Here is a 19,116-nt window from a genome sequence, read left to right as displayed (position 1 = left end):
GGTGAGAAAATACGAGTAAGATTAGTTACTGGAGGTGAGAAAATACGAGTAAGTTTAGTTACTGGAGGTGAGAAAATCATTAATAGGGTCCCATTTGACACTTTGGGTACGGAACCCAAAAAAAAAAGAGATCTTGCGAGCTTTGATAGCGGGTGTATCTAAACATGTAATGCTACCAAAAAAAGTTCTTAAATGTTCTATTTAAATTCTGCTTTATAAAAATGTACTGTAACGTCCTTAAGTCTTAACAAGGTAAAACTATGCCCGCCATTCTGTGTTTGATATTACAATTTATTGATAAAATGTATTAAAAAAAAACTATTTTGTAACTTCTTTAAAAGGATGGTTCTAAATGTGTGTAGTTAACCCTTTTCCAGGCATAGAAAATACGAGTAAGATTAGTTACTGGAGGTGAGAAAATACGAGTTAGTGAGGAAATACTTTTTTTTAGACTAGAATAAGTAAAGTTAATCAATATTTTATAAGCAAAGGAACGTCAGATATGGAAAGTGGAAACTAAAAACATTTCCCGATCTCGGCCGAGTTTTGCTTTCCACATAAAGTAGAACCTACCAAGTCTAGCATTTAATTAGATTAACAGAACTCTAGAGGTTGAATTTAATATGGTTACTTTACCTCTCAACAGGTTGAACTGAATTTTAATAAATGGTAAAACCATTTATTTAGTTTTATATCTTTGACCAAGTTAAAGGTTTAAGAAATATCGCATATCTATTAAATTAAGGCTCAAAACATATAGTAACAATGGTTTTATTTTTGTAATAAGACAATAATATTTTGCAAATTTATTTTCGTCAATCCTCAAGCTTAGTTTAAGCAGAACTAAACATATTCATGTCACAGAATGGCAAGGACCTCAAAGTATCAGACACCGTGAGAGACCAATATTGTCTCAATATCGGGGCCTAATTGGACCCAAGATGCAAAAAATAGGATATACTGGAAAGGATTGGAGGAGGCCTATACCTACCCAAAAGAGGTCCTTAAATTAGAAAAATTAAATAAAATGTAGTATTATATATTTAATAAAACACGTTGAATATTCGCAACAGACTGACTTTAATAAAAGAGTAACGGTACATGAAGTTACACACATCATGAGGATAGATGGCGCTGGTAGTAACAAACATTATATTTTGATACTTTGCCAATACCCCCACTTATCAAAATAAGCTAAACATCCTTAAGAAAACACAAGGATAAACATTCTTAAGGAATTAAGAAATCAAAAAAAAAACACACTACAAAAGAAAATAACCCCATACATAGGTATATACATATTGGGTAAAACTATACAGAAACAATACCAAGCATCTTCATAAACTTGTAGTGTTTAAGTGAACACAAACCTTTGGTCAGCAAATCAGCTGGCATTTCCTCAGTAGGAATATACTTAATATTCACATAATTACTTTTAACAACGTCTCTAATATAGTGATGACGTACATCTATATGTTTAGATCTATTATGACTTTGATGACTAGATGCTAATTTCAAAGCACTCTGGTTATCACAATTCAAATTAATTGTATGAAACCTTCCTGTAATTTCATGTAATAAATTTCTTAAATAAACCGCTTCTCTGGAAGCTTCTGAGAGAGCAGTGTATTCTGATTCCGTACTAGAAAGACTAACAGTCTTCTGTTTTCTGCTTTGCCATGAAACAGCTGACCCTGACATAACAAAACAGAAACCAGTATAAGACTTCCTATCTACAGCATCACTTGCCCAATCACTGTCAACAAAACCTTGCAAATCACTGTTATTATTACTATATCTCAAACAATAGGTTTTTGTTAACTGCAAGTACCTTAAAATACGTTTTGCATAATTGTAATGTTCACTGTTATAACAATTATTGAACTGGCTTAGGTAGCTTACTGAATATGCAATGTCTGGCCTTGTTAAAACAGCCAAGTACATCAAACTTCCTATTAACTTTTGGTAAGGAACATTAGGTAAACTTCCTACAGTTTTTTGTAAGTTTAACTTGGGTTCAATGGGAGTAGTTTGTGTTTTACAGTCTGACATCTGAAATTTAGACACTAACTGCTCAATATATTGCTGTTGATCTACAGTTATCACACTTTTATTTTTATCTAAATTTATTCTCATGCCAAGATACTGTCTTACTAGTACGGTCGCCAAATCTCAAAAGCCCTCTAGAAACACGATTTAATTGACTCGGCTCGGCCTTACCCACAACCGGTATCAATGTGTTCGGACAGTTCTCCTGATCACCGTACATGCGGTAGTAAAGCGGAAAAATGGTGGAGGGGATAGTAATGACGTCACAAAGATGGCGGCCGGACCTATTCTTTTTGGCGGTGTATCTCGAAAACCACTTAACCGATTTTAATCATCGAGGTGTCAAATAATAGCTTATATTATGGAGATTATTTCTTTTTCTACAAACATTTACGTGAAACCTATAGGAAAAAAAATAATCACAAAAAACAGTTTTTTTATAAAATTATTATTTTTTATTTTGTAAAAATCTCCGTAAATATTAGCATTTCGCAAATTTTGTTTAATATAAAACATATTGCTTCATTATCAAGGAATATAATGAGCCTTAAAACATACAGATCGAGTAATAAACAATGAAGCTACACTCATTTATTTGCGCATGGGTAACGATAACTGGCTTTTACCGGTCGAAACTGTGGTGACTGTTACGATACGTATTGAATGGAATTTATAGAGTATCGGTTTTAATTACTGAAATTATAATTAAAATTATAAAAACCAGACACAATAATGTTACCTTACTTCGACGTTTAGTCTCTTTTTTCGTCTTAATCATAGGTAGGTACATATTTCTTTTTACTTAAAAATTTTATACAGGGTGAACTTTTAACCAAGCCGCTCCGAGGCCAGATTTAATTGACTCAGCTCGGCCTTACCCACAACCGGTATCAATGTGTTCGGGCGTTTTTCCTGATCACCGTACATGCGGTAGTAAAGCGGAAAAATGGTGGGAGGGGATAGTAATGATGTCACAAAGATGGCGTCCGGACCTATTGTTTTTGGCGGTGTATCTCGAAAACCACTTAACCGATTGTATTCATCGAGGTGTCAACTAATAGCTTATATTATGGAGATTATTTCCTTTTTACAAACATTTACGTGAAACCTATAGGAAAATAATAATCACAAAAAATTTTTTTTTTTTATACATTTGGTTGGTAGGTTTGTCTTATGTTTTAAAGCAGTAAAATCTTTCAAGTCGAAACACAGTATAAATATACATTTTGTTGTCTAATCTAAAAGTATGATGTTCATTGTTTAAGACTGATAAGTGATTACTGAATTAAATAACATGCTATTTGTTATTTTTGTTTTATTTTTTAAATCAGGTATTAATTTATTCACTATGTATCACTATACAGGCAAAATGTGTATCATAGTTGGTCTGTAAGTACTTACTACTTGTGTCGAATATAGGTATAAGATGAAATTTTAACCACCAGCCATACTCTGCGCAGTGACTTTACAGGTCATACTGAACAACTTTTATTATGGGACTAATGCCGAATCACGCAAGAAAATTTGGATCTGGAATGACACCCACTGGCTGTGCCCTACCACACAAAGCGAGATGACATTCACAATGCCCATACCTCTCTTTTGGACGTAGTTTAAGGACGTACCCGGGTCCATGACGCATGCTCGCCACACCGCTGCTTAAAATAAGCTGACGCACCGTAAATTGAACTGCGTAAAAATCGCAAAAAATATTACACGGAGATCTTATGGCAGACACCGTACCGGTGACGTAAAAGACGCAACTGTTTTGCGAACAAAAAAGATTCGCGTGAAGCACGTCACTGCGATTCCGTACCGTCACCGTTTTTTAAACAGCGGTGTGGGGAGCATGCGTCAAAAACGGTACGCATACGACGCGTCACTGCGATTCCGTATCGTGACCGTTTTTTAATCTGCGGTCTGGTCGCACCTTGTATTGTATTGTATTGTATTCGGGCGATTTTTCCGCAACTCGACGACTTGCGCCTATTTTGCGTGATATGTTGGGGGTGGGCTAGTCCTGCCAGCCCAGCTCCTCGAGGAATCCTATCAAACCTTTGATGTTGAGTAGGACCTCGGGGAGGTCTCTCGGAGATCCGAGATGTTTAGCCCTGTATGGAGTCACTCCGCTGCATTCCAGCACCACGTGAGAGGCTGTTTCTTCTGTCTCCATGCAACCTCGGCACAGGGGACTGTCTGTGACACCTGTTGTGAAAAGATGTTTGTTAAATAGTCCATGACCTGTTATGACACTGGTTACCATACTCAGTCGGACCTTCCCTAGTTGCAGGAGCGCCCTTGTGAGTTTTCCGTTGATGCCAGGCATGGCTTCTTTTGCCTGTCTGCATCCAGTCTGGTTCAGCCAGTGTTCTGTGTGTAGTTTCCCTGTACGTGCCAGCAGCATTGAGCGTACCTTGCTAAATGGTATCGGAAGAATCGGTTCCGGACCAATCGCCCCCGCATTCGATCCTTGCCTGGCAAGCTCGTCCGCAGCATCGTTACCTCGGGATCCACTGTGTCCCTTGATCCATTGTAGGGTGATCTTGTTATTATGACATACCTCCATTAGTCGTTCGTGGCATTCGTGTATAAGTTTGGATGTAACTATATGGCTATTTAGAGCCATTAAGACTGCTCTACTGTCGGAGAGTATGCGGATGGAGGATCCTACTACCTTCCTTGCAGTGATGGCAGCCACCGCGTTTATGATGCCCATGCACTCAGCTTGGAATACCGAGTTATGGGCTCCTAGCGGAGTGGTGATCGACATGTTCAGGTCTTCTGAGAAGGTTCCAGAGCCCGATCCGCTGTCTGTTTTGGACCCATCAGTGAATATTCTCAGCTCCCGGGGATTGAGTCCTTCATGATTGTCGTCCTCATATAACTGTATTTTGTACCTTTTATCGAAGATAGCTTGTTTGTGAATCCGGTCCGTGCCTGACCTAAGCACTGGAAATTCGTCATACACCTTTTCCAGGCATTTTGTGTGAAGAGCTCACTGTGATGTTAGACCATATCTTGAGGGTTCGCAACCTTACCACTGAGAGACTGGCCTCTTGCTGTATGTGTAGGTGCAGCGGTGGAAGGTTTAGCATGACCTCCATGGCTGCAGTCGGGGTAGACCTCGTGCAGCCAGTGGTGGCCGCGCATGCGAGCCTTTGAAGTCTTTGTAGTTTGTCTCGTACGTTGCCTAGGTTTGTTCTTGGCCACCAAACCAGAGCACCGTAACAGAGTAAGGGGCGGATTATCGTCTTATAGAGCCAGAGGGTAATTTTCGGGTTGAGTCCCCACCTCTTACCAATCATCCTTCTGCACTGCCAGAAGACAACTCCCGCCTTGTCTATCCGTTTGTTGATGTGGTTGTTCCAATTGAGTTTATTGTCGAGAGTTAGTCCTAAGTACTTAACTTCATCGGACAGCTGTAGCTCAGTTTGGAAAAGTGTTGGTCTGGTAAAGTTGGTCGCACCTTTATATGGTACAGTCAAAATTTTTTTCGCGATTTCGGAATTGGTCCCATAGTAAAAGTTGTTAAGTATGACCTATAAAGTTGCTGCGCAGAGTATGACTGGTAGTTAAAAGTTCACCCTGTATAAAATTTTTAAGTAAAAAGAAATATGTACCTACCTATGATTAAGACGAAAAAAGAGACTAAACGTCGAAGTAAGGTAACATTATTGTGTCTGGTTTTTATAATTTTAATTATAATTTCAGTAATTAAAACCGATACTCTATAAATTCCATTCAATACGTATCGTAACAGTCACCACAGTTTCGACCGGTAAAAGCCAGTTATCGTTACCCATGCGCAAATAAATGAGTGTAGCTTCATTGTTTATTACTCGATCTGTATGTTTTAAGGCTCATTATATTCCTTGATAATGAAGCAATATGTTTTATATTAAACAAAATTTGCGAAATGCTAATATTTACGGAGATTTTTACAAAATAAAAAATAATAATTTTATAGAAAAACTGTTTTTTGTGATTATTTTTTTTCCTATAGGTTTCACGTAAATGTTTGTAGAAAAGGAAATAATCTCCATAATATAAGCTATTTTTTGACACCTCGATGATTAAAATCGGTTAAGTGGTTTTCGAGATACACCGCCAAAAAGAATAGGTCCGGCCGCCATTTTTGTGACGTCATTACTATCCCCTCCACCATTTTTCCGCTTTACTACCGCATGTACGGTGATCAGGAGAACTGTCCGAACACATTGATACCGGTTGTGGGTAAGGCCGAGCTGAGTCAATTAAATCTGGCCTCTGAGCGGCTTGGCGACCGTACTATACAGGGCCTAGGTCTTTCAATTTGAACTCTGAACTTAAAACATTTTTTAGTTTTTCTGTTTCAGTGTCATTGTTTGAAAAAATCAGAAAATCATCTACATAGAGCCCAACAATTATCTTTACTTTTCCATTAGTTTTTGTAAACAAACATGGTTCATATTGACTGTTTTTAAAGCCTAATTTACAAAGACAATCTTTGACCCTCTCATACCATGCTAGAGAAGACTGCTTCAGCCCGTAAATAGCCCGCTTTAGTTTTAACACATTTCCCCCACTTTTGTTTGCAAAACCTTCAGGAATAGACATATATATATTTTCCTTCAGAAAACCATTTAAGAAAGCCGTAGTAACATCTAAATGTGTTATACTCATTCCTAACTTTACACTAAGAGCAAATAATAGTCTCAAGAGTTGAATGACGTACTACAGGAGAAAAAGTGTCCGTATAGTCAACACCTGGCTTCTGCGTAAAGCCTTTGGCCACGAGCCGCGCACGATAACGCACATTATTGTCCACATCACTTTTTTTATTAAACACCCACCTACACTTAACTACCGACACATTACCAGGGTTCTCAACGAGCTCCCACGCATCATTGTCCTCGAAAGACTGCAATTCTTCAGCTATGGCGCATCTCCACTGCTCCTTCTCTGGCCCCTCAAGAGCCTCTGAGTATGAGATTTCCTCTGATGCTGGAACAGTACTGGGAACACACATGCTTCTAAATCCATACCTCTCAGGCTGTTTTTTTAGGCGCTTACTTCTCGGTTCAGGTGTTGATGTAGTCTGGACTGGTTGCTCTGGCTCCTCATTTGACAGGGACTCGGTTAATGTCTCATTACCATCGGCATATACTGAAGAATCTGAAGAGAGTTCAGAATGATCCTCAACTGGAACATCAGGTTGTGAATCCCCCACTGAAACGCTGCTCTTCTCCTCCACACTGGATATCGGTGCCTCTTCATTAGGTATCCAAATAGCCAAATCATCACAGGTGTCGCTAGTATCCATTTCACCCTCCATCACAATGACATCTCTGCTGGTAACAATTGTCTTCTTTGTAGGATTATACAACCTGTAACCTTTCACATTCTCTCCATATCCAACTAAGATATGCTGTGCAGATTTCTTGTCCCACTTCAAGCGTTTCTCCTTAGGGATATGTACCATTGCTTTACTACCAAACAATCTAATGTGACTTAAATCTGGTTTTGAACCATACCACAGTTCAAACGGAGTTTTCTCTAATCCTGATACAATGGACCTGTTTTTCAGATAAACTGCGGTGCTGGCCGCCTCTGCCCAAAATCTCTTGTCCAACTTTGCATCGTAAAGAAGACACCTAGCTTTCTCAACCACTGAGCGGTTGGCTCTTTCTGGGATCGAGTTTTGTTCTGGAGTGTATGCATTTGTGGTTTGATGTATAATTCCAGCAGTAGCAAGATAAGTTTTAAACTCCCGGTTGCAGTATTCCGAACCTTGATCAGTATGAAAAATCTTTATCTTCTTCCCTTGCTGGTTCTCTACAAGCGATTTGAATTCCTTGAATTTGCTAAAAGCTTCACTTTTCTGTTTGAGAAAATAAATGAATGTCATTCTGCTATAGTCATCAATAAACAGCATAAAGTACCTATTGCCATTTAAAGAATTAACCTCCATGGGTCCACACAGGTCACTATGTATCCTGTGACATGTCTCTGTGCTCCTGGTACCAACATGAGTAAAAGGTAACCTCGTTTGCTTCCCTTCACAACAGGTTTCACATTGTGCCTTGGTTATGTCCAAAGAACCTTCATATGACACACCATCAACAATGCCGTTTTTCATCTTGTTCAAATCTTGGCTATTAATATGTGCCAAGCGTTTATGCCAAAGTTGTCCTGTAACTGCTGGAGCTGCCAACAAACAACTCTGTTTCTGTAGCCGCAACTTGTAAACACCGTTAATTAAATCGGCTACGGCAACCAAAGTATCGTTTCTGTCAAAAATATAACAATGTTTTTTATCAAATGTAATACTGTTGCCATTTTTGATAAGCTCGCTTACTGATAACAAGTTGGTTGTCAAACTAGGCACGCAAAGCACATCCTTCACAGTTATTTGACATTCCAAATGCGAAACAATTTCCACGTCTCCGGAACAAACCACTGGCACTTTCTCATCATTTGCCACAATGATTTCTGGTAAACACGGCGTAAAGTTTGCATTTTTCATCCAATCTTTGTTCACCACCAAATGCCCGCTCGCACCAGAGTCCACGTAAAAATCATCCTTACTGAACTTCCCGTTAAGGAAAACAACACTAAATACGCATTTACTAGCGTTTTTCTTCAACATCGGGCATTGATTACGATAATGTCCATTGGATTTACATTTGTAGCATATAACATCTTTTGTTGTTGTATCTGTCACTGTCTTCTTGTTTGTCATTGACAAGCCACTATGCCCGCCATTATTCTTTGGCTTAGTGTTGCCAGAGTGATATTTATTTCTTGCTACGAATGCCGCACTGCTGCCAACTTCAGAATCATGTGTTACTTCCATGTCAAGTAACTTTGACTTAATGACATCTGCAGTTATCGGAATACCCGAATGTTCAATTGCCATTATCATGGGTGAATAACGATCAGACAAACCTGCTAATAATAATGATCCTACCCACTCATCGGTAATTGTAAATCCTGTGCCGTTTAACCTTTGAGCTGTTTCGACCATTTGTGTGACATAGTTAGACATCGAGTCACAGTTTTCAAGTCTTATATTGATCAAATGTCGAAGCAAGGTTATCTTTCTTGAGAAACCAGAGTCGTCAAACATGGTCTTCAATTTAGTCCATAATTCCGCTGAGCTCTGTGTGTTCTTAATATGCACGTACAATGCTGGATCAATAGTTAAAATTAACTTTGCCTTCGTTTTTGCATCTTCCGTTGGCTTATTTTCAAATCCTTCCGGTGGTTTGATGTACTTGTCACTTCCATCTAGCACCAACAAGCTTTCGGCCGCAAAACTCCACTCGTCGTAATTCTCCCTGCCTTTCAACTTAGGCACACTGGCAATATAGTTCGTAGTCATGTTTCCGCGAATAAACGTTCACTTTTATCTACTTTAAACTAAAATAACTGATAAAAAACTTGAAACACCCATAACCTAATAAAACACGTTGAATATTCGCAACAGACTGACTTTAATAAAAGAGTAACGGTACATGAAGTTACACACATCATGAGGATAGATGGCGCTGGTAGTAACAAACATTATATTTTGATACTTTGCCAATAATATTTAAGAGATAAAAGGCTTAATAATAGTAATAAACATCTTTATCGACCTGCTGTAAGCTGAACATGTGGTGTTTGTTGTTTATTTATTAATTGTGTGACGTGGTACCTTTTAAGTTGACTCTGCACACACATTGCAGCAACACCTCAGATCATAGAAAGTACTAGATGGCTGACGGAGGCGTGGCGCGTGTCGCCGCGACATGGCCACATCGTGGCCATACCGGCCCGCCGTAAGACAGTAGCAAATTAGCTGTCATTGGACAATGTGCGCGTCAATTTTATTGAAATGCCGAATTATAGCGTTATTTTGTGTCGAAATAGGAGTGCATCCAAAAACTATAAGGATCATGGAGTTACATACCACATTTTTTTTCACGTATTAGTCAATAAAACCACACATTTTAACAAATAAATCCAGTGACATATGATTTTTCTGAGTCAGACCATGTTGTCATACAAACGCGTGGCAATTTATCTATGCATCCTACATTGACGCTTTGGCATGGAAAACTATTTGTAGTGTCCATAGCAACGGCGCAATGCATTAAACCGCTAACGATATTCACAGGGGCATTATTGTTTCTTGGTACGACCGCCAACCGCTCCCTTCATTGACGCCGCGAAGTAGAGTGGTGCTCGTGCATATAATTGATCTTTGAGCGTTATCGATAAAAATGTTTGGATATAGTGTGTATGAAAGTAATTATTTTTCAAGTAAAATTTTACAATTATTTTATATGCACCTAATGTTTAATTTAATACTTATTAATTTGGATTAAAAATCGAATAAGTAAGCCAAAAAATAAACTGATTTAATTAAGTACAATTTATTTATAACATTATAGTTTATACCTATAAGTATATTTTATTCAGGTTTCGATTCGAAATACGATTCGAATAACTGCACTAGGTATAATCAAATATGTTCATGATTGCAATTCTTTTCAGTTTCCCGAAAAATTCCAGTATTAAAAAAAATGGATAGATGCTACAGGTAGAGGGCCCTAACTGATTTACGAGCCAGAAAAGTGTTATTTGTTTGGATCATTTTCAAGAAAAATGTTTCCAGTTACACTTCACCTCATTTATATAACGATAGAATATAAATATGTTTAAAATAATAGTATATTGTTATACTTAGTCGATCCAAAAGTTCTATCAGAAAGATTTTTACTGATAATTATGATTACTCTTTCCTTATTATTCGTACATACGATTTAAAAGCTTATTTAATGGTGCATTATACTTACAATATAATTTACTATAACTTGCTTTCGCAGTTCTTCATAACTCTATGTAACATGCTGGAATTGCTTTCAATTGGTGACGAAATATGCTATAATAAACTGAAACTATTTTTTTAATGAAGCGCTCACGTCTAACGACAATCCCAAAGTAAACAATTTAAACAAACATTACATCAAATAATGACTAAAATTTAAACCAATTTGATTAGTTAAGCATAAACAAGCTTTCGCATCATTGTACATTTTTTTTTTAATTAAAAGCTTTGTGTTACATTTTATCAGTAAAAACCTTTGTGAGAGAACTTATGGATCAACTAATATACCTTACACGTACCTTAAAATTCTTAGCTCGTAAATAAGGTCAAAAATTTAAAGGAATATAAATTAAGTCTATGGCAATTATTACTTAAAACAAAAATGTCAAAACTCTAAGGTCATGTTACTCATGTTTAGAACATGTAAAATATCGATAGCTCTATCGAATTGTCCTCACTCTAGTGCCGCCGCTCTAGGCTCCTACACCGCGCGGTTTGGCCAATCACAGCGCGTGAGTTGGTTGTCTGGCCACGCCTTTAATGATGTGGTGGGGGACAGTTGGAGACAGCGAGACTCGTTGAAATTATGCTTCGTTATAAATCTCCTTACTTCTTATATCTATGAGCAACACAGAGTGAAAACTGTGAAAGTGCAACTTTAAGAGGAAAGTGGAAGACCCGCGCGAAATCACCTTTTCCTAGATAGATAGATAGATAGATAAACCATTTATTCGCTTGCCACAATACACACAACTAAACAAAAAAATAATACAAACAATAGCAACACCAAACTCACAAACTGTAATTGAGCTCAACGGGGGGGGGGGGGGGGGGGGGGGGTTGGGGCGGGTTTAGGGTCGGCAACGCGCATGTAACTCCTCTGGAGTTGCAGGCGTACATAGGCTACGGAGACTGCTTACCATCAGGCGGGCCGTATGCTTGTTTGCCACCGACGTAGTATAAAAAATACTTTAAATACTTTAAATTTTTTTCGAATTTTTAATTATTATAAGAGTTACGAGCATTTATTTTGTATGAAATCTGTTTTTCGCTCCAAATTTTTACAATAATCAAAAAATGGAAAAGAATCAGCACAGGGGCATAGCTATGGTTAATATACATCAAATTATGTAAAAATATTTCCCATAATGTTAATATCCAGAGTGGAAAATGGGGATTACGTTTGTATGGAGAAAGGCCGTCCCCTTACCTCTTAAGTCATAGTTTAATAGAAGTTTGGCGATTTTGGCACACTTGCCACGTCGATGCAGAGTTAGCTTGGTCTGACTCTACGAAATAAATTTCTAAATTGATTCCTAATCTGAATACATTCGGTCGACTTGGAAGTAAGAAACATTTCTACAGTTTTGTTTAGGGGATAGTGTTACTGTGTCACTTCGACGTATTTCTATGTATATTGAGTAATAACTCATGATTTTTGTTAGGTATTTGTGTACAATTTAAAAAAAAATTAAAGTATGTCTGTGTGTCTGCTAATAAAAATTTAGAGTAAAAAGTTTATCGCAAGAAAAAATGCTAATACAATTTTAAAAGGCGTCTCGATTAAAAATATTTGAAGATGTTGACTACGGATTTGCCATTATTATCCCTTCCTGTCCCCGTAATTATCGTCTGTTTTAGTAATTTCGTGTATTTTGAGGTCTCCAGGTGTGAGCCAGGTTATAGCGGATCGTCAAAGTTTGACATCTATACCTCATGGTGTTCAAACTCTGGTAGGTAAGCTATTACGTAAGCAAACGTCAAATTTATGCAAATAACTTTAAAAGAAAAAGAACGAACTTCACAAAACAGAATGCCATCACTTTTGGTCTTCATAAGCAGTTACACTTTGCCAAATGTCATTTTTCGAGAGAAAATGTACAAGTGATTGTAAAAATACCTATATTATATTGGGTAATCTTGAACCCCCGATTTGAGCCTTAAGAATTGGACATTTTAGAAAAGTTCTACTTTACACATGTGGCTGTGACATTTGGCAAATAAGAGCTAACGCAAATGTGGTTTAGCTAGTGATGCCTGTGCAATGTTCTGTTGTTCACGAAATTTCACTGATGTGGCGGAAAGAAATTAACAGACAGAGTTCTTGCAGCTTAAATAACCACAACACTTACTCGAACCGGGAAAATACACACTGCTTAAGAGGGAAGGATAGCTTTGCGATCCTAGCGAAATAACGGTACTTTATCTACGAAATTCCATTTCGGGAGAAAACGTTTTCCCCTAACTACCTTCTTAACAAATCACTTTGATTTAGATGTCGATTGCTTCAGCATAATATATGCTAAGTTTATAGGTATGGCTTTAAAAAAAATTGTAATGCAAAAAAACGTTATAAACCTAGTTTTTCATTGGTCAATAACATACTAAAAATAACGATGATACGTAAGCATTTGCTAAAACAAAAGTTCAAATAATATTCATCAATATTATATTTATAGTATGTATCTTGTGCACACTAGGAGAGGCAATTAGCAACCTGAAAACTTCGCTAGGCTTCGTGGAGGAGCTGGGGTGGTTAGAGTAGCGCTACCTCGTTTCACGCAAAATAGGCACAATGGTTGTCGATTTGCGGAAAATGCCCAGAAGCACTAACTACTAACTAAGTATGTATCTGTATGTATGTATGTCTTATATTTATAGTGGGTATATATGTTTCTATTAATGTGATATATATGTAGTTTATAAGTATATTAGTTTGCTTTTCTTTTTAATTCATTAACTTTTTTCTCTCTGCACGAATTGTAAGTTTGGCCCTATGGTTGACTGGTAGAGAATACCATTTGACATTAAGTCCGCCATTGTACATTGTTGTATATATTTTGTGCAATAAAGTTTAAATATAGCAGTAAATAAATAAAAATCATGGAGAATGAAAAATATTTAAAACTGGAAAAACGTTTTCTCTTTTTGTATGTACAATCACGTGGTATACTTCACTCTTAAAATATATCGCAACAAGAAAATTGCGAATCCAATACGGGCAATAAAGTAAACCAGATTTATATTATAGAAATGATTACCACCGATTAAATTGCGAATCCAATACGGGCAATAAAGTAACCCAGATTTATATTATAGGAATGATAACCACCGTTTAAATATTCGCCCGTATTGAATTTACACACGTTAAGAAGCAAATTACAAATTCTAATAAAACCGTAGCAGATATTCACATTTGTTATTCATGACAGACGGCAGAATTCCAAACATGACATACCTGCCTATTTTCCGTCAGCTAGCCCACATTCGATAACCACAAAGCGCTTATCGCATATTATGCAGTGATGTGTTAAGCAAATCGTTAAAATACCCACCTGTAATGTTCAAGAGTTCCCTCGAATTCACCAGGATCCCATAACCCGACGAACACAGGTTCGTGCAAAAATATTTTTTGTTTGAACATACAGTTGTTCAAACAAAAAATATTTTTGCAAATCAGACAAACTGTACTCGAGCAATCGGGGAACAAACTTTTAAAATCCCCACGAGTTGAACGAATCTCCTTCTAAATCTTGAAATCAGTTAAAAATTACTCTTTCTATAATATAGGTAGTGTCATTTAAGCTAATTTTACGGTTTGCCACACGTATCTTTAGTCACTCGCGCGACACGTTTCGGAGAGCCTAATAGGTATCCATTTTAAGCACTGACAGTGAACGACCAGTGGTCACGATAGCCGATATATAGCCCTCTAAAACATGTCGCGGGAGATTTTCACGCATAGACGTCTTGTGAAGGATTTTCAAAGTTGCCATACAAATTTTGTTTTCACCACGACATTAGCCCGATTGGGTCGACATTGGCCGATTGGGTCGACATTGGCCGATTGGGTCGACATTGGCCGATTGGGTCGACATTGGCCGATTGGGGCGACATTGGCCGATTGGGTCAACATTGGCCGATTGAGTTGACATTGGCCGATGGGGTCTAAAAGTGCTCGAGTGGAGACCAAGGACTAGCAAGCGCATCGTAGGACGTTCACCCACAAGATGGACAGACGACCGTATTAAGGTCGCCGGAAGACGATGGATGTGGGTCGCTTCCAACCGGTACATGTGGAGGTCCAAGGGGGAGGCCTATGTTCAGCAGTGGACTTCTTATGGCTGAGATGACGATGACGACATTAGCTTAATGTTAGTATGACTCACTACAATTTAAATTCGGCAGGTAGTGTCGTTCTATAATGTTTGCCCGCATTGGCCATTATATTGCTGAGTAATCGCTAAATAATCACTTCATCCACTGGAATGGAATTGTTTTGATTGTGCGCGCGTGTTTTACGCCATTATACCTAGTGTAATTTTTGCCATTAAAATGTGTATTTTCGACTACCGGCTTTGTCTATATAAACAACGTTTAAAAAATATAATATATCGAAGCGTTTGTTTTTTTGCAAAGTGACCCCGTAGTGATCTAGTTTTAACCGACTTCAAAAAAGGAGCTCGGAGGCTCTCAATTCCTCAGAATCTTATTTTTATGTATGTTCCCAGATTACTCGAAGACGCCTGAACCGATTTTGAAAATTCATTTTTTGTTTCAAAGGGTGTACTTCCCAGGTGGTCCCGTCAAATCGGTCGAGCGGTTTTAGGTTGAGTTCTATATGGTATACAGGGGGGCTAGCCAGAATGGCAATCGTTGAGTTCTATATGTTTATATATCGGGGGGCTAGCCAGAATGACAATCGTTGAGTTCTATATGGTTCCATACAGGGGGGCTAGCCAGAATGGCAATCGTCGATGGAAAACGCAAGTCGAAACTTAATAATGTATAGAAATACTCGCGTGACTTTTCGTAACATCCGTCATCCATACATATATTTTCTTTTCGTTTAACATTTATCGATGTACGATTGTTAGCTTGGCTGGGCCCCCGATAGGGAAGGCCCCGTTAGTGACATGCTCCGTTACGCAAAATAACGCATGTACCCGTAAAATGTCATGTTATAGGCATCGGATATAGCTTTCAGGCATCAGTGAACGCTGAATAACATATGAGATAACGTAATATAATATAAGATCAGACACGTATATCTGTTCACGCGATCCTGAGGCCAACTCGAACGTACACATTGATATGTAAAGGCTCATTCATTCATCATCATTTTTAGCTTCCAGTCGCCCACTGCTGAGCATAGGCCTCTTCGTAACGTCACTTATTCCGGTCCTGAGCCAGTCGCATCCAGAAGTGTCCCGTGATTTTTCGAATGGATTCCACTTAGTAAGTATCATTAGCGCGTGTATTTCGGTCGTTCTTGGCCGTACGTGTATTAGCGAAAGCGAGACTCAGTGCCCCTACCGCGAAAACCGAAATTCGCAAATTGCGGGGATCTTTCTCTTTTACTCTCACTAAGATGTAATAAGAGTGACAGAGAAAAATTCCCGCAATTGACGAACTTCGATTTTCGCGGTTATAGGCCAGGGACAGGGACGAATGGTAACAAAAAGACATCATTTTGATATCAAACAGTAAGTTGAATTGTCCTCCCTCTAGCGTGTTTATAATCGTATCACAACTACCTACACTGTGAACTAACAATTCGTGAACCTTAATCTAAGCGCATATAGTTCATCCACAGTTGATATGTTGCTGTTCGCGAGCCGGAAGTATATAGGTGTAACGTGTATATAATATGGACGTTATATAGTGTTGTCATAATAATATTTCTTAATGTTTGGTTAAAATTAATTCAACAAATGGCCACAATGGGGATCGTAGAGTAGAGACAAAGTAGATTTGTACAACAGTAGTTTAACTTCAAACATAACAGTAGATAAATCCTCAGGAGTAAGTACTTGTTTATACTCAGGAGTAAACTTGAAATTTCAAGGGAATACCTACTATTCTATATTAAACATACAATAGGTATGTAGATACCTACACCCATTACATACATAGGTAGCTGTACTCGTACCCGAGTACACAGTGTTAGAGAGCTTGCTTCACCCATCGAGTCGACAACACACAGCCGAGGCCGCGACCGAGCTTTCTTTTCTAGCGGCCACTCGTAGTGATCCGGTGATATATTGGGTAAAGGATACTACTAGAGTTCCGATGTTAGATCAGGCACTGCTTAATGAACGTACAGTCAGAAAAGAGCATAGCACCCCTGCATACATATTGTAGTATAGTATAGTTTTACTGACTGTACAAGCTAGTGCAAGGGAATGGACAGCTCGTACTGAATCGGCGATAATAAATCAGATCGGGAGTGCTTATCATCGCATACTTTGCAGTTTGCTAGTGTTGCAATCTGAAGGATACAACTGGCTAAGCAAGAGAAATGACGACCAGTTTGGCCTAGTGGGTAGTGACCCTGCCTACGAAGCCGATGGTCCCGGGTTCAAATCCTGGTAAGGGCATTTATTCGTGTGATGAGCATGGATATTTGTTCCTGAGTCATGGGTGTTTTCTATGTATTTAAGTATTTATAAATATTTATATATTATATATATCGTTGTCTAAGTACCCTCAACACAAGCCTTATTGAGCTTACTGTGGGACTTAGTCAATTTGTGTATAATGTCCTATAATATTTATTTATTTATTTATTTATTATTATTTATTTAATTCCTTCACACGAGAAAGAAGGATATAGTGTACCATCGACCGCACGTTAACAGAACTGGCAATACCTTATTGCAAAGCAATAAGACCCGACGGTCAGTTAAGTGTTAGTACACCACCGACTAGACGTAGCGGTCATAGTTGACAAATAAAAGTGCTGCGGCCAATTGGCCGTGGCTGGAGGAAAGGCTCGTTAAATCGCAGTCGGCGCCGCGCGCGCACCACGCGAGCATTCCCGCCGTCTAAACCGTACTTAGATCTAGTTACAATAGGTCTGTACATTCAGAACTATTAGCAATTGTTCCTCGTCGCATGTATTCTCACTGTGATTTCCAACTCGTGCCAACCGTGTTCTAAAAAAAAAAAATATATAAAATTTGCTAAAAATTATAGGTTTCCTTGCTTTTAACAGAACTTGAAAGTGACGAAATTTGGGGTTATTCGTGTGATTTAATCTCATTAAATTAAACGCGTAATAAAGTTTCAGTAAGGCGAATTTTTTTCGGGATCTTGAAACTTTTTCTAGGGGTTACTAAAATCTACTATTCACATTTAATTAAAGTTCATAGAGCTTTTAAAATAATACAAAGCTTCAGTTGGTAAACAGGAATAAACATATTCGGAATATTTATTTTGCGGTCTATAAAGTGAAAATGAAATTCAGCAGGTTGCGCTGACGTACGTTGGACTATAAAGTTACAAATTCGAACTATTTTATAATACATACCTTAACGTAAATAAAGTGCGATGAAGAAGCAAGAAGCCAAGTCACCGTCAGACAGGGTGGACTGCGACGAGCTGCTGGCGCGGCTGGGCGGCTGGTTCCGCGCGCGGGTGCTGCTGTGCGCCGCGCTGGCGGCCGTGCAGGTCGGCCTGCTGCACACCACCTACATCTTCCTTGCCGCCGACGTGCCTTATAGGTTAGTATAACGGTCTTACCCTGCAGGTGCCGACTCGAGCTGGTTCCGAGCGAGGGGTTTGCCGTGCGCGGCGCTGGCGGCCGTGCAGGTCGGCCTGTTACACACCACCTGTATCACATCTTCCTCGCTGCTGATTGGCCACCAAGCCGCAAAATTGGCGATTATATGAATGGATTTCATTTATAATGTGTCTATGCAATTTCGCATCTCGCTGTATCTTACAGCTTATTACCTAATAGAAATACGGGATTCAGAACAGAATGTCTGTCTTTTCTTTTGTATATTAGTCGTGAAGATGTCAGTCTTCTTATAAAGTTGGCAATCTTGTCTTGTGCAATTTGAATTAAAAAGTCCAATTCTTAGGGATCAATTCTGCTATTAGATACGTTTATGTTCTCTTTAAAATAAATAAATTCAAGTTAACAACTAGAAAGCAATGAATTTATTACGAGTAATCAGCTCATTAAAACACGGGCAACGTTTTTCCATCTACAAGAGCACTATATTTTCTCTCAAGGTTCCATCTCATAGGTCTCGAGCACACACAATGGAATTGATATCTCATTGTATTATAGGGTAAAGGCACCAGTAGTCAGCCTTATAACGCATTTTTAAAGTTTGTACTCTCGACGTTTCTACAGGATTAGTCGGATAAATAAACGCATAACATGGTTAGATCAATTGTTTATTATAGTTTTAAAACAAAGT

The 19,116-nt window shown here is 38.4% G+C and overlaps 1 protein-coding gene across 1 annotated transcript in view; it reads left to right on the top strand.

Annotated features, from left to right (window-relative positions):
• The first annotated feature begins 18,050 nt into the window (after nt 1-18,050).
• Nucleotides 18,051-19,116, top strand: part of LOC133523085 (organic cation transporter protein-like) — a 28,898-nt gene continuing 27,832 nt past the window's right edge. The window contains exon 1 of the mRNA XM_061858593.1: nt 18,051-18,408. Within this exon, the coding sequence (XP_061714577.1) occupies nt 18,236-18,408 (173 nt within the window). The 5' untranslated portion in view covers nt 18,051-18,235. The remainder of the gene's footprint in view (nt 18,409-19,116) is intronic.

Source organism: Cydia pomonella, chromosome 11, assembly GCF_033807575.1.
Source record: "Cydia pomonella isolate Wapato2018A chromosome 11, ilCydPomo1, whole genome shotgun sequence".
Taxonomy (NCBI): Eukaryota; Metazoa; Arthropoda; class Insecta; order Lepidoptera; family Tortricidae; genus Cydia; species Cydia pomonella.
The sequence above is the reverse complement of the archived record's forward strand: the minus strand, read 5'-3'. Positions and strand labels throughout refer to the sequence as shown.